General features: G+C 58.5%; 1 protein-coding gene across 1 annotated transcript in view; it reads left to right on the top strand.

The window, feature by feature from the left end:
- The window catches only part of HIP1R (huntingtin interacting protein 1 related), a 31,788-nt gene extending 21,535 nt beyond the window's left edge, over nucleotides 1–10,253 (top strand). Inside the window, exons 15-32 of the mRNA XM_063144139.1 lie at nucleotides 149–237; nucleotides 397–513; nucleotides 886–987; nucleotides 1,350–1,544; nucleotides 1,679–1,826; nucleotides 2,052–2,138; nucleotides 2,512–2,619; nucleotides 3,372–3,508; nucleotides 3,741–3,851; nucleotides 4,280–4,338; nucleotides 5,003–5,033; nucleotides 5,308–5,370; nucleotides 6,159–6,259; nucleotides 6,394–6,499; nucleotides 6,825–6,948; nucleotides 7,421–7,482; nucleotides 8,085–8,288; nucleotides 9,255–10,253. Coding sequence (XP_063000209.1) covers nucleotides 149–237; nucleotides 397–513; nucleotides 886–987; nucleotides 1,350–1,544; nucleotides 1,679–1,826; nucleotides 2,052–2,138; nucleotides 2,512–2,619; nucleotides 3,372–3,508; nucleotides 3,741–3,851; nucleotides 4,280–4,338; nucleotides 5,003–5,033; nucleotides 5,308–5,370; nucleotides 6,159–6,259; nucleotides 6,394–6,499; nucleotides 6,825–6,948; nucleotides 7,421–7,482; nucleotides 8,085–8,288; nucleotides 9,255–9,302 — 1,892 coding nt within the window. The 3' untranslated portion in view covers nucleotides 9,303–10,253. The remainder of the gene's footprint in view (nucleotides 1–148; nucleotides 238–396; nucleotides 514–885; nucleotides 988–1,349; nucleotides 1,545–1,678; nucleotides 1,827–2,051; nucleotides 2,139–2,511; nucleotides 2,620–3,371; nucleotides 3,509–3,740; nucleotides 3,852–4,279; nucleotides 4,339–5,002; nucleotides 5,034–5,307; nucleotides 5,371–6,158; nucleotides 6,260–6,393; nucleotides 6,500–6,824; nucleotides 6,949–7,420; nucleotides 7,483–8,084; nucleotides 8,289–9,254) is intronic.
- Nucleotides 10,254–12,873: the final 2,620 nt, after the last annotated feature.

The raw sequence follows: 12,873 nt of genomic DNA, 5'->3' as shown, positions 1-12,873 counted from the left end.
CGCCAGCGTCCCACAGAGAGCACGCGTGGCTTGTCGTTGGGTCGTGGGCTCTGGCTTGTTTGGTGGCGCTGCTCCGTGCCTGCCCTGGGGAGGGTGGCTGGCCGAGTCCGCGGAGCGTGGCCGGTGACCGTCCCTTTCCCTGCGCCAGAGAAGGCCAGCGCCACGGAGACCCGCTACACCAAGCTGAAGGAGAAGCACAACGACTTGATCAACACCCATGCGGAGCTCCTGAGGAAGGTAGGGGCCGCCCCCCCCCCCGGCCCCATTCACCTGACCGCTGTGGGGTGGGGATGGGCAGCACTGCCCCTGTGTTGCGCAAACCCGGCCGGCTTGCTGGCGCAGGAACAAGCTGAAAGTGGCCCCCTCCCCTCCCCTCCCCTCCCCTCCCCTCCCCAGAACGCCGACACAGCCAAGCAGCTGACGGTCACCCAGCAGAGCCAGGAGGAGGTGGCCCGGGTCAAGGAGCAGCTGGCCTTCCAGATGGAGCAGGCAAAGCGCCAGGCGGAGATGAAGGTGGGCCTGGGCGGCTCGTCAGAACCTCCGGAGGGCCCCGGGCTGGGCAGGCCCAGGGCCCCTCCGGTCCCGTGCTGCTCCGTTCCCACCCACTGGCCAAGCGGCTGTCGGAAAGGGAGGCACAAAGCCGGCCACGGGGGGGGGGGGGGGGGCAGTGCTCTCCCGCCCATGTTCCCCAGCAACCGGTGCAGGCGGGCTTCCTCCTGTGCTTGAGACGCCCAGCTTGGCCGTGGTGTCGGCTGGTGAGGGGCCTCGAACTGGCCGCAGACCCACCCCGCCTTGGGAAAGGGGGCAGCAGCCTGGGCCAGATGGGGGAGCGGTGGGCCGGGGCGGTTGAACTCTGTGCGCGCTCTTGGGGGTCTCTCCCTGCAGTTGGAAGACCAGGCCTTGCAGGTGGAGCAGGTGAGGGGAGAGCTGCAGTCCACGAAGGAGGAGCTGGCCCAGCTCCAGCAGTCACTCAGCCGGTCCAAGCAGGTGCGCCACCGCCACGGCAAGGACGGGGGGTTGGGGGGGACCTGCGAGACGAGGCCTTGAGCGCCTCCCCCTCCCGCTAATGAGCAAGGCGAATAGACACCCGGGGAGCTCTCTGCACGTGCTCTGCTGAACCCTCCCTCCCCGCCACCTGAGCTGCTCTGCCTCAGGGCGTGAGGACCCTCGGCCTCGGGCAGCCAGAGCTCCTGGGCCGGACCCTCGGCCCACCTGGCCCAGCCGGGCCTCCCCGGGGTTTGGGCCGGATGCTTGCCTCGCCCCCCTCCCCCCGGAGATCCCCGTGACGCCTGCCTGCCTGCCCCGGCGGGCTCTCGCGCTGACCCACAGCCCCTTTGCCCGCCCCCCAGGCTGGCTCCGAGCTCAGCGGCCAGCTGGAAGCCCTCCAGGCCGAGAAGGAGACGCTGCGGAAGGCGGTGGGCGAGAAGGAGTGTGAGCTGGTCTCCGCCCAGGGCCTGATCCAGGAGAAGGAGCTGCTGCTGAGCCAGGAGGCGGAGAAGAGGGCCAAGGAGGTCCAGGCGCTGCAGGGGAAACTCTCCGAAAAGGTACCGTGGGCGAGGGGGAGGGCTTGAGCCATGGTGGGGGGTGGGGGTGGGGAAACGGGGAGGCGGCCAGGGAGGGAGGGAGGGGCGGCCCCCCCCCGCCCCCCCACCCACCCAGGGACGCCTTTGGCCCGCAGAGCCTGCGGGAGCAGAGCCTGCAGCAGAAGCTGGGGGAGGAGCCCTTCCGGGTGCTGCAAGGGACGGTGCAGGAGGCCGAGCGCATCATCCGGGACGCCGTGGCCAAGCTGGACGACCCCGTGCACCTGCGCTGCACCAGCTCGCCAGGTGGGCCCGGGCGGGGCTGGGCAGGGGGCTCCCCCCGTCCTGCAGCGCGAGGGGGGCGTCGAGGGCCAGATTCTGTTGCACAGAAGCTCTCGCTCCCCCGCCATTGGGGGCACGGCGGGGGCTTCTCAGTGGGGCACCCCCCCCGGCCCAGCTGCCGCCATCCTTCGTGGGGGAGGCCCGCCCCCCCTCTCACCCCGGCCTCTGTTCCCGCTCCCCGCCCTGCAGATTACCTCATCAACCGGGCCCAGGCCGCCCTGGAGTCCCTCAGCGCCCTGGAGAGCGGGCACGGCGGCTACCTGGCCAACCTGGCAGGTGAGGGGCCCCTCGTGGCCGCGGCGCTGGGGCTTGCGAGCAGAGCGTGAAGGGGGGAGAGGTTTCTTCTTCAAAGGCTTCTCTTGTGCCCCCCCCCCCCCCCGCCCAGAGTTTATGGGCCCTTTGGCATAGAAGCCGGTCTGTTGCTTCAGGGCTCTTTAAGTGGTCGCTGCTATTTAGTTCTGTTATGTTTGAATTCAGGTTCTGCGTTTAAAGAAGTAAGAGGAGTGCTGGTGGGTGGGTGGGTGGGATGTGGGAGGGCCGGACCGTAAGACCCCCCCCTTTGCTCTCGAGAGACCCTCCCTCCCTCCCGCCCACCCCCCGCCCACCCCCGTGCCCCTGGGCTTCCCCCATCTCCTTCTCTTTCCCTCAGACGCCTCCGGCTTGGTCAGTGCTTTGGCCCCGTTTGCTCATTTGACTGCAGACGCCATCGTGAACGGCGGCGCCACGTCCCACCTCGCCCCCACGGACCACGCCGACAGTGAGTCATTTTGGGGGGGCAGCAGGGGGGAGCAGCGTGTCCTGGGCTCGTTTCCTGCGTTTGTTTCTTTTGCACCTGTGCGCCACAGAGGTTCCGTGCGCAACGTGGGGTTTGCCGCGGCCCCTCGTCCGCGTACGACATCTCCTTTGCTGCCGCAGGCCGGGGCTCTCCTCCCCCCCGCCCCCCCCCCCAGGCCTGCCGTTGGTCTTTCTCGCACTCGCTACCTTTTTGAGCAATCTTTTGGCCCAAGGTGACTTACGGTGAAAACAGGCATCAATTAAAAAAACGTGTTTTTTTTTTAATGAACTGTAAAACCATTTGGAAATTTCAAAAACACTTTGGAAACTTTAAAAGCAGAAATTGAGAGGAGGAATCTTAAAAACAGAATGATTTAAAATGCTGAACAGCCACCTGGAGCAAACACTTTTTTAACATCCCGCCTTCCTAAACCTGGTCCACGTCGAGCCCGGGAGGGAGAAGCTCTACAGCTGGGATGCTGCCACCGAGGAGGCCCCGTCCTGGGACCCGCAGAAGGGCGCCCAAAGCAGACCTTAGACTTCAGGGGGGCGGGGGCGTGTGTCTGGCTCCTGTGGGAAGATGCGGCCTTCGGGGTGCCCTGGCCCCACGCCGCCTAGGTGTGAGCTCACGGTGGGCCTGATCTTGGGCCACTTGCAGGCCGGCCAGCTGGCCGGCCGGCCTTCTCTCTGCCCCTCGCCTGCATTGCACATCCCGTCTCTTTCCCTTCTGGCCAGAATTGACCGAAACTTGTCGGGCCTGTGGGCAGCGGAGCCTGGAGTACCTGAACAAGCTGAAAGACAAACAGACCCTCCGGCAGGCGGATCCGGCAGACGTGCGGAAGATGCTGCAGGGCCTTCTTCAGCTGGGACAGGTGGGGGAGATGGGGAGCAGGGCGGGGGGGGGTTGCTAGAGTGTCCTTCACCCCCATCCCCACCCCCAATCCTTGGTGGCCCCGGCCGTGTAGCGCTGACCGTCCACGAACGGCGCCGCTCCCTGCACAATCCAGCTGTCCTTCACTTGGTGCCCTCCAGGCGTGTTGTAGAGCAACTCTCATCATCCCCAGCTGGCCTGAATCTTCCCCTTCTCCCTTTCTTTCTGGCCAGGAATTGAGGCCCCAAAGTTTAGACATCCGGCAAGAGGAGCTGGGCGACATGGTGGACAAGGAGATGGCCTCCACCTCAGCAGCGATCGAAGACGCTGTCAGGAGGATAGAGGTGAGGGGTGGGTGGGTGGGGGCTGGTGGATTCCCCGCCTTCTTCTCCTCCCCCACAAAAAGCACTCGGGTGGAAAGAGCGGAAGGACGGCCTGCACCACACCGCGGGGGGGCTGGCGTCCGCCGGGGCCCCTCGGCTCCTGCCGCGAAGAGCCTTGGGCCAGAGGAGGGCCCCGGGCCCCTCCAGCGCTTGGGTTCTCTGTTCCTCGAGGGGGAGGGGGTTGGCAGCTCTGAGGCGGTCCGTCCTGAGAGCGAGCCTCCTTGTGCCAGGGCAGCCCTGGCCTCCCCCCGCCGTGCCGCCTCTGGGCTTCCTGGTGGGCTGCAGAGAGACTGGGCGGAGACCCCATCTGACCCAGGAGGGGCCTGGTGGACTGTGGGGCCGGTTGGGGACGTCTGACTGTTGCCGGCTTCCATTTTTTCTCCCTGCAGGAAATGATGAATCAGGCCAGAATGGAGACCTCTGGCGTTAAACTAGAAGTCAACGAAAGGTAAGCCGGGGCTGGGCTGGACTGGACTGGGCTGGGCTGGGCTGGGCAGTGTAGACCTGACCTGCATTTCCCACAGGGTTGTGGGAGAGGGCCCTGCTTTGGGCTCAGAGGCGGCACAACTCCGGGGTTGAAAAGAATCCTCTGGCTGTCGTCCGCGTGTCTCTCCGGGCGCCATCCGATGCACGTTCAGGCAGGCAGGAGTCCTGCCACTGGGCACCATCGCAGGACTGTTTTCTGCCTAAACGTGCCTCAGGCTCCGCCCTAAGACACGTCGGCCAGGGCAGTGGGCTTTCAGATCACTGCTCAGCCAGGAAGCCAGGACCCTGGCGGGGTCTTTGGGCAAGTAGTTCACTCTCCCGCCTGCCTGCCTGCGAAGACAGAAGCTGCCCTGAGCCTGTCGCTGTGTCTTACTGGCCCTCCCTGCCCCACCTGCCCTGGCAGAGCCCAGTGGCCCACGCTGGCAGCTGAGATGACCCCTGAATGCACCTCTGAGGCCAGCAAGGGCAACGCACTCTCCGCAGGTGTATGGGTGGTGGTGGTGGTGGTGGTGGGGAGATTGCATTTCTGTAGACACGGATTTAAAAGCGAGAGGGAAAGGTTGGTTCCAGAGCGGAGGGCTGAATCGAACCGGAGGGCGAAGCACCTTCTTGCTTGTTTCCCACAGGATCTTGAACTCCTGCACAGACTTGATGAAGGTGAGCAGGGCCTGTTGAATGGACGCAAAGCCCCGGCCCGGTCCCCGCACAGCCCATCCGCTGCCAGGCGGCAGGAGGCCATTCAGCCCGGCCAGGAGCATCAGATCCCTGACAACTGGGGCGGCCTTTCCTTGGAGGCGAAGGCTCTGCCCTGCGGGAACCGCCGCCCAGGGGCTTCCCAAGGGAGGGGCTGTCATTGCTCCGGAAGTCTAACATTTGTAGAACCACGTTCTTCCTATTGAATGGAATCGCTTGTCGTCTTTGTCCGCTGCAGGCAATCAGGCTGCTGGTGATGACGTCTACAAATTTGCAGAAGGAGATTGTAGAAAGTGGAAGGGTGAGGCTGAATGTTTGGGGCCACGTGTTTTTCTTTTATCAAAAAAAAGTGGGGGCGTGGAACATCTGGGGAGGGATCCCAGAACTCCTGGCTCTACCAGCTGCTGGGACCAGAACCGGCCTCCCGTTCTCCTTGGCCACATCTGTATTTGGACTCTGAGCCTTCCGGCAAGAGTCTTGCGTTCCGTGAAGCACCCACAGGTATGGCGAGGGCAGCTCCGGTCAGGTGGTGCTGCAGGCTGTGCCTCCCCAGCCCCGGAGCGTGGTGTCAGAGAAGCCATTTGCCTGGAGAAGGCCCCACGGGGCCACGCCCAGCAGCAGCCCCAGGGAAAGGAACTCAGGACGTAGCTCAGAAAACCCCTGCCCGGGGCCTTGGCGGTGGAGCCAAACCCGTCTCCCTGTGAGCGGCACCAGAAAGGCAAACACATTTATTTTAGCAGAAGCTTTCACGGACTCCAGCCCATGTCATCAGATGCTTATGCCGGAATAAATGTGGGAGGGCGCCGCCCCGGGCATGTTCCGACAGCAAAGAGTCTGGCTGGCCGGGGCACGCTGGGAGTTGTAGGACTTTGATCACGTGTCGGGTGGCGCCTTCATGCTTTTAAGCTGCCACCAGGCTCTTCCCTGTTTTGGCTGCATGCAGCTGCGTGTTTGGGGACATACTGGTTTACTGGGTGGGGATGGGGGCTGATGGGGGGTGGCCATAGGTAACAGAGCCTAACACAGCCGTCCCTCTGGGAACGATCCGGGCGTGAAACGTTGCATGTCCTTTCTCTCCTGCAACACCAGGGGGCAGCAACTCCGCAGGAATTCTACGCCAAGAACTCGCGCTGGACGGAAGGGCTCATCTCGGCTTCCAAGGCGGTGGGGTGGGGAGCCACCCAGCTCGTGTAGGTACCTGGGTGGGGGCAGCGGCGGCTGCCTGTTCCACACTGCCACGAAGGGGCACAGCTCTGGATCCATTGGCTGGGAACAGGCGCGCCCCTTCCGCCTCTCTGATCTGTCCCTTTGCTCCCCGCTTCAGGGAGTCGGCAGACAAAGTGGTCCTACATACAGGCAAATACGAGGAGCTGATTGTGTGTTCGCACGAGATCGCAGCCAGCACAGCTCAGCTGGTAGCTGCCTCCAAGGTAAATTGGCGCGGAAAGCAGAGCAGCCCTCCGTGGGGGGCGGGATGGAGAGGGCTGGTGGCTCTGCTCCGGTTTTGGTCAGACTTCTGAAGGCGCTCCCCAAGGAAGCGGGAGCATCTGGGGACGCCACGTCCTGCCTCCGCTCCTCTGCGTTTCAACTGACCGACTGGCAATCTAGACCCACCCTGATCTTGGTTCTAAGAAAGGGCCGGCTCAAGGAACGCTTTACGTTTGAACGTCGCTCCGCGCAAGAGAGGGCCGATCCTTTGCTTGCGAACTTTCCCTGCGTGCTGAGAGACGGTAAGAGTTCCCTTGTTGGTGCCAGGTGAAAGCGGAGAAGAGCAGCAGGAACCTGAGCAGGCTCCAAGAATGCTCCCGCACCGTCAACGAGAAGGCCGCCAACGTCGTGGCTTCCACAAAGTCCGGCCAAGAGCAAGTTGAAGAGAAAGGTGTGTGTGGTGCACGGGTCCCTGGGCACGGAAGTGGGTGGAGCAGCAGGGAGCATTTTTGTATTCTTACATGTACCTTATTAAAGTCCTTCTGGTGCCTCTTCAGTTCTCTGGGCTGGCTTGCAAAATTATTTTTGGAAGGAGGGTGTTGTGAGAACGGATTTAATATAAAACGCAGCCATAATAGTATAGCTGCTATGCTTTTCATGTATCCCAAGCTCCTCCATGGAGCTCAGGAGCATTGCACACTCCCCCTCCCCCTGCCATTTATCTTCACAACACCCCTGTGAGGTAGTTTAGGCTGAGAAGTGGTGTCTGAGGTGTTCAGTCTGCTTTGTGGGGATTTGAACCCAGGACTCCCTGGTATACGCCTGATGCTCTAAGCACTATGCGCTGCCTCCATGCTCAGTTACTAGATTCGATTCACCTCCGAAAGCTTCTGTTAGCACATTTGTTTTACGTTTCCCTGTAGATACCATGGACTTTTCTGGGATGTCACTGATCAAGCTCAAGAAGGAAGAAATGGAGTCACAGGTACTTGTGGATCTTTGAAATGGGACGACGGTGGAGATGTAGAAGTCCGTGCGGAGTAATGCCACAGGGCTCTTACGGTGCGAGTGACCTCACCGGAGCCATTAGAACCAACTGCCCTGTGGACCACTTTTTAAATCGCTGTTTTGAAGACGGGACACATTTTTAATGTCTTCTTGTTTTTATTGACCGTGTACAAGTCCCTCTAGAAGCCTTGTTCACTGAAGCGCCTGTTAAAATGCTTTTTCATGGCCAGGCCCTGGGGGGGGGGGGAAGCTTCTGCCACTCCTGGCTCCCACCAGCCCACAATGACGCGCAGCCTGTGGCCCATAGCCCACCTGGACTTCAGCATGCGTGGCCGTCCGCCGCACAGGGGTCTCCGCACGTGACGGATGGCACTCAGGTGCCCGTGTGCCTGGCGAGGACTTATGCTGCAGCCCAGGTGGGCCAGCTTTTGGGGAAAGGATCTGGGGACCAGGGATGGATCTTGCCAGCGGCTTCACCGGGAAGGTGGGGTGGGGGTTCGAGGCAGGAGGGGCCCCTGTGGCTCAGCGTGGGGAAGGGCCGACTCCTCGCGGCTCAGCAGGCGCAACGGGTCCTTGCAGGTGAAGGTGCTGGAGTTGGAGAAGACGCTGGAGAACGAGCGGCTCCGTCTCGGAGAGCTGAGGAGGCAGCACTACGGCTTGGCTGGCGTCTATGACGAGAACCCCGACGGGGGGAAGCCTGGCGTCACGCGGAAGCCACCGGGCCTCGCGAAGAAGCCGCCGGTGGCTCAGAAGCCAGCCCACCCACCCAGGCTGGAGCAGGAGGTGGGTGCACGGGGGTCCTCCAGATGGGGAAACGAAGGGGCCCCATTCACAGCAGTCAGGCCTGGGAGCCACTTGCAGCCAGCAGGGCGTCCGTCTGCATTGCTCAGTGCCGGGAGAGGCTGGCGTGCGAATTCACGGGGAGACAAATCAAGGCTCTTTCTGCCCGTTTGCCAAATGAAGAACGGCAGCCAGGTGGGAGTGGGCAGGCGGCTTCCCTTTAGAGGGAGAGTTTTAGAGCTGGAAAAGGTGCTGGAAGTATTGCAGTAGCTACTTTGGGGGGGGGAGGGGGCTAGGAGCATCCCCCCACAAGGAAAGGCTAAGGCAGCTTGGGCAAAGGGCGCTCCAGGCAGGTGAGGAGGATGGTAGAGATTTAGGGCATAGAATTCTCTGCCCCAATATGTGGCGATGGCAGCCCCTCCCTAGCTTTGACATGGAATGGGAGAAAGGGCGAAGCCGTAACTGGCAGGCAGTGGTGCGTCTGTGTCTCCCCTATCCGGAGGCTGGGGCTCGGTTCAGATGTCACACTCAACGCAGGTCCTTAGCAGAACCCTCCTCAGAAGAGACGCAGAGTAGTGAATTCCAGGAATTCCCCAACGCAGTGGCCGCCAGGTGTTTTGAACTACACTTCCCATCATGACCATTAGTCAAGGATAATGAGGGTTGTAGTCCAGAACATCTGGAGGGCCCCATATTGGGGAAATGCCTGGCTTAGTGCGATGTGACTTAACCTTGGGTCTGGCCTGCTCCCCCCCCCCCCCCGGGAAATAAGGAGTCAGAAAGTCTTGTTTCCAGTTTTGCTGAATTGCAGCCTGTTGTGCCGTCCGGACCGACAAATGGTGGTTAAAGTGAAGTTGGGTTTGTTTCCAATAAGCTGCAGTTAAACGAAACCGGAGGCTTAAATTGTGATGCATGTAGGTGGGCAAGAGCCACAGTAATGACGCCCTGTTCACCCCCACGTTGGCACAGGCAGCGCAGGAGGACGGCCTTTACCAGGCCCAGGTTGTCAACTTCTGAGCTGCGGGCAGCGGCTGACTCCGCACCACCGGGAGAGGAGCAGCAGCAGCAGGCGCCGTGGGATCCGTGCCCGACCTCCCTGTACAGCTCCTGCCACCCGGAGGGATTCAGGCCTACGCCAGTTGTTTTTCTGCCGTTATGGTACAACGAAGATTTCTGGTGGAGGGCGAAGACGCTGTAAGGCAGCGTTTGCCTCTCCGAGGGAGGGGGGGGCGCTCAGGAAGCCCCCCAAAGTATATAGACATTCCTCTTAAACAATGTCTGTGTTTTAAACGGACACTGACTGGATAAATCCCAGGTTGCCTTGGATCTGGCGTTGCCTTGAGGGTTCTCTTGCCCTGCCCCGGGAAGGCTTTGCCTCACCTCGAATGCTGGAACGGATGGGCTGCAGCGGCCCAAGGGGAGGCGGACGGGGCGGGGGCTGAGCGGTAGACCTCACCTTGCCGTCTTCAGTTATTTCTAAGCAATAGGAATCTTTTTTTGGGGGGGGGGGTTGAGGGAAGTGGTGGTGTACCTATTACTGTACTACAGAGATCTTTTTAAAGAAATGTGAAATTAGTTGTTTTTTAAAGTCGGCTGCTTGGGTTCGCTTTGAGGTGTTTGTGTTGCAGGTGGAAAAGGGTAAATCTCTCCTAGGATGAAAACTCTCAGAGGAAAAGATCTTTTAGACTGACAGTTTTATATATGTATTAAAATGGAACAGGATTTATATACACTGAAAAAAACTACACTGGTTTTAAAAAAGCCTACAAATCTCATTTTAGGAGTAAAATGCAAAAGACAGCCAACCAACTCATTTCGGGATTACTGTTGAAATAGCTATAGTACCGTGCGTTTAATTTTGGGAATATTAGCAATTTATAGGAAAGGGAATAGGGATGGGGACGCTTAAGAACCAAACCCTATGATTTAAGAGGACAAGTTAGCTCATTAAAATGATTCTGAAACGTTGCTCCGTGTTCTGCTTTGTTCACTGCCTGTCATTGTCTAATCACAATTTCTTATAGCTAATAATGTTTGCATTTGGTGCCACCTGTTAGAAGCTACATCACAGGGGAAGCAATGCAGGCAGCTTCCTCCGACTGAGCAGCCCAGGGTCAATCCCCGAGAGGAGTTGTTTGCCTTGCTAAACACAGCTGCTCTCCAGCTGATGCAGGGTTGCATTTTGTGGAGGCTGATTGTATAGCGAGGAGCTTTGCTTCCTGGCAAGAATGCGGAGGGTTGCAGCCAGAGCGAGGTTTCTCCTCCTGGAAGTGAATTAACGGCGCCGAGGTTTTACAATAACAAAAGAAACCGCCTTCTCCCCCTCTTTCTGGTGCTTCTGTCCTTCAAGGTACCAGCAAGACTCCAAGGAGATATCACGCAAATAACTAAGAGGCTGTCTTAACCTATTTGTTCTATTTTGAATAGCAGGGAAATGATTTCAGGGGTTTTATTGCAGATAAGCAATAAAACATGTCTCGTTTCACAAAACAAAGGCCAAGCTTCTCTTCTCATTAACCATTTGGAAGACCCGTTTGCCTTGATATTTAAGTGTACAGGTTCGTGTCTCTTCTGCAAAGTCAAAACAACCTAAAAATAGCACAGCCCTGTTACCTTGATAAGTTTGGGAGAAGGAAGTGATTTCACTTGCCCTGAAGGTGGTGGTGCCTCTCCTTCTGCCTCTCATTCTATAAACCTGTGATGGCCAACGTAAGCCGTGTCCCCTCCGTGAGGGATATGGCCCCCTCGGGACTGCTGCCACCCCACAGGCAGATTCCCTAAGAAACAAGGCAAGCAACCACTGGCAGCAGCAGCATGTGCCCCAGGGAGGCTTCACGGAAGCCCAGTGCGCGCGCACACCACGCAACTCACCACAGAAGTTTCTGTCACTTTTTCTAGTCTTGGCCAGGGGGAGAGAAGCAGAGAATGGCCCCCTCCTGCTTCGGAGTGTTTAATTCCAGCACACAATGTAGAAGTTGAAACGGTCAAGGTAAATACACTTTTCATGCACGCATAAGAAGTTATAGTGACAAGCAATTTGTACAAAATCTTGGATATTTTTTTTAATGAGCAATCACTGCACTCCTGAAATCATTGTATAAAAACAGCCAGTTCGACAAGGAAAGTGAGCAGCTTTTAACTCTGAAGTGCTCTTTAAAACCACATTCTCGTCAGCTACACAGAGCACACACACAAAGGAAGCTTTTGCCATCTCGTCACAGTAGAAGCAGCCCTCTTCCTGCCAGAAGCAAGCGAGACTTTGCTGGAGACTTACTTGACGTTTCTCCACATTCAGCAGCTCCTCCTGAGGCTAAAACTGGCTCACCCTGGCAGGATGAATGGGCCAGAGTATTGCCCTGCTCCGAGGGATGATCAAACGGCCCCCACCTACCACACCGCTAGCCTTTCTTGCCAGAATCAAAGCTACTAACTCCACACTTGATCATTCCTGCCCACCTGCTGCTGACAATGGATGAATGAAGATACGACAGCAATATCCACTCACACTTTTCCCCATAGTATGTACAAATCAAGAAATAGGCTAGGACTAATGACAAGCAAGTATACTGCGAGATTGCACACTATCACAGACTTCCTTCTATACTCTTACAGAAAGGGCCATTAAGACAGCTGTATTTTTTAAAACAGTGGCTTCCTGACCTCCCTCCCAGGTAATCCTGTTCAGGGAACATGGCTTCCTTCCCCTCAGAGGAGGGTGCACGAGTTTCTTTTAAGGGCTGTTTTAAACACCGCAAGTTGCACAATACAGGTAATAAGGGTTAAAAACAGCTGCAAATTTTCATATAAAAGGTAAGCAAATAATGTCCCAAACTGAACCCTAAAACGTTTTACTCCATATTCTAACACCATTTCAATTTCTCTCTATGGCTGCTTTTGTTGATCTAAAGAAACCCAATTCTTTTCAGTTAGTGTTTGTTATTTTCTGGCATATAAAATGCATGTTAAAGTCTCTGGGGACACGGTTAACAGCCCGGAGCCACCGGTGGACCCAGTCTCAGGTTCTACCATTCAACCGTTGGCCTACAGGCCCGGTCAGTCTTGGGGCCCCAACTCAACATGTCACTCACGTTTCTCCATTGGCTGCTGGTGGCCAAACCCCACACGGAGGCCGGCTTCCTTCCGATGTACATCTGCAGAGCAGAAGGAAACCAGGCAGGCTGGCAGGCAGGACGTCCTCGAGGTGAGGGTGGGGAAGCCCATCCACCCGGTTGCAGCCGACTCCAGCGTCACTCCCCCGCGGGGTCAGGAAGAGGCGCCCGCAGCGGCCCCTGTGCTACCAGCTGAGGCGGCAACGGCGTTGTCTCCAGTGCCAGTCCCTGGCCGCCCCCCTAGCCGCCCCCGCCCCCTGGATGGCAGCTGCTTGACCCCTTCCCCAATGGCCACAACAAAGGCAAGCGGCAGCCCTCCTGGCGGCCGCAACTCCCCCCCCACCCCGTTGCTCACCAAAAGCCTCACCTGCTGGGCTGAGGCTTGGCCACCGTGCCCTGGATAACAGCCTTTTAGCAAACACAGTGGCTACCTCCCACAGAGCTACGTTTCCTACTGCTACTAGCAAGCAAGCAAAGAA

This window comes from Elgaria multicarinata, chromosome 18 (genome assembly GCF_023053635.1).
Source record: "Elgaria multicarinata webbii isolate HBS135686 ecotype San Diego chromosome 18, rElgMul1.1.pri, whole genome shotgun sequence".
Taxonomy (NCBI): Eukaryota; Metazoa; Chordata; class Lepidosauria; order Squamata; family Anguidae; genus Elgaria; species Elgaria multicarinata.
Note: the sequence above shows the minus strand (reverse complement) of the source record. Positions and strands in the feature narration are given on the sequence as shown.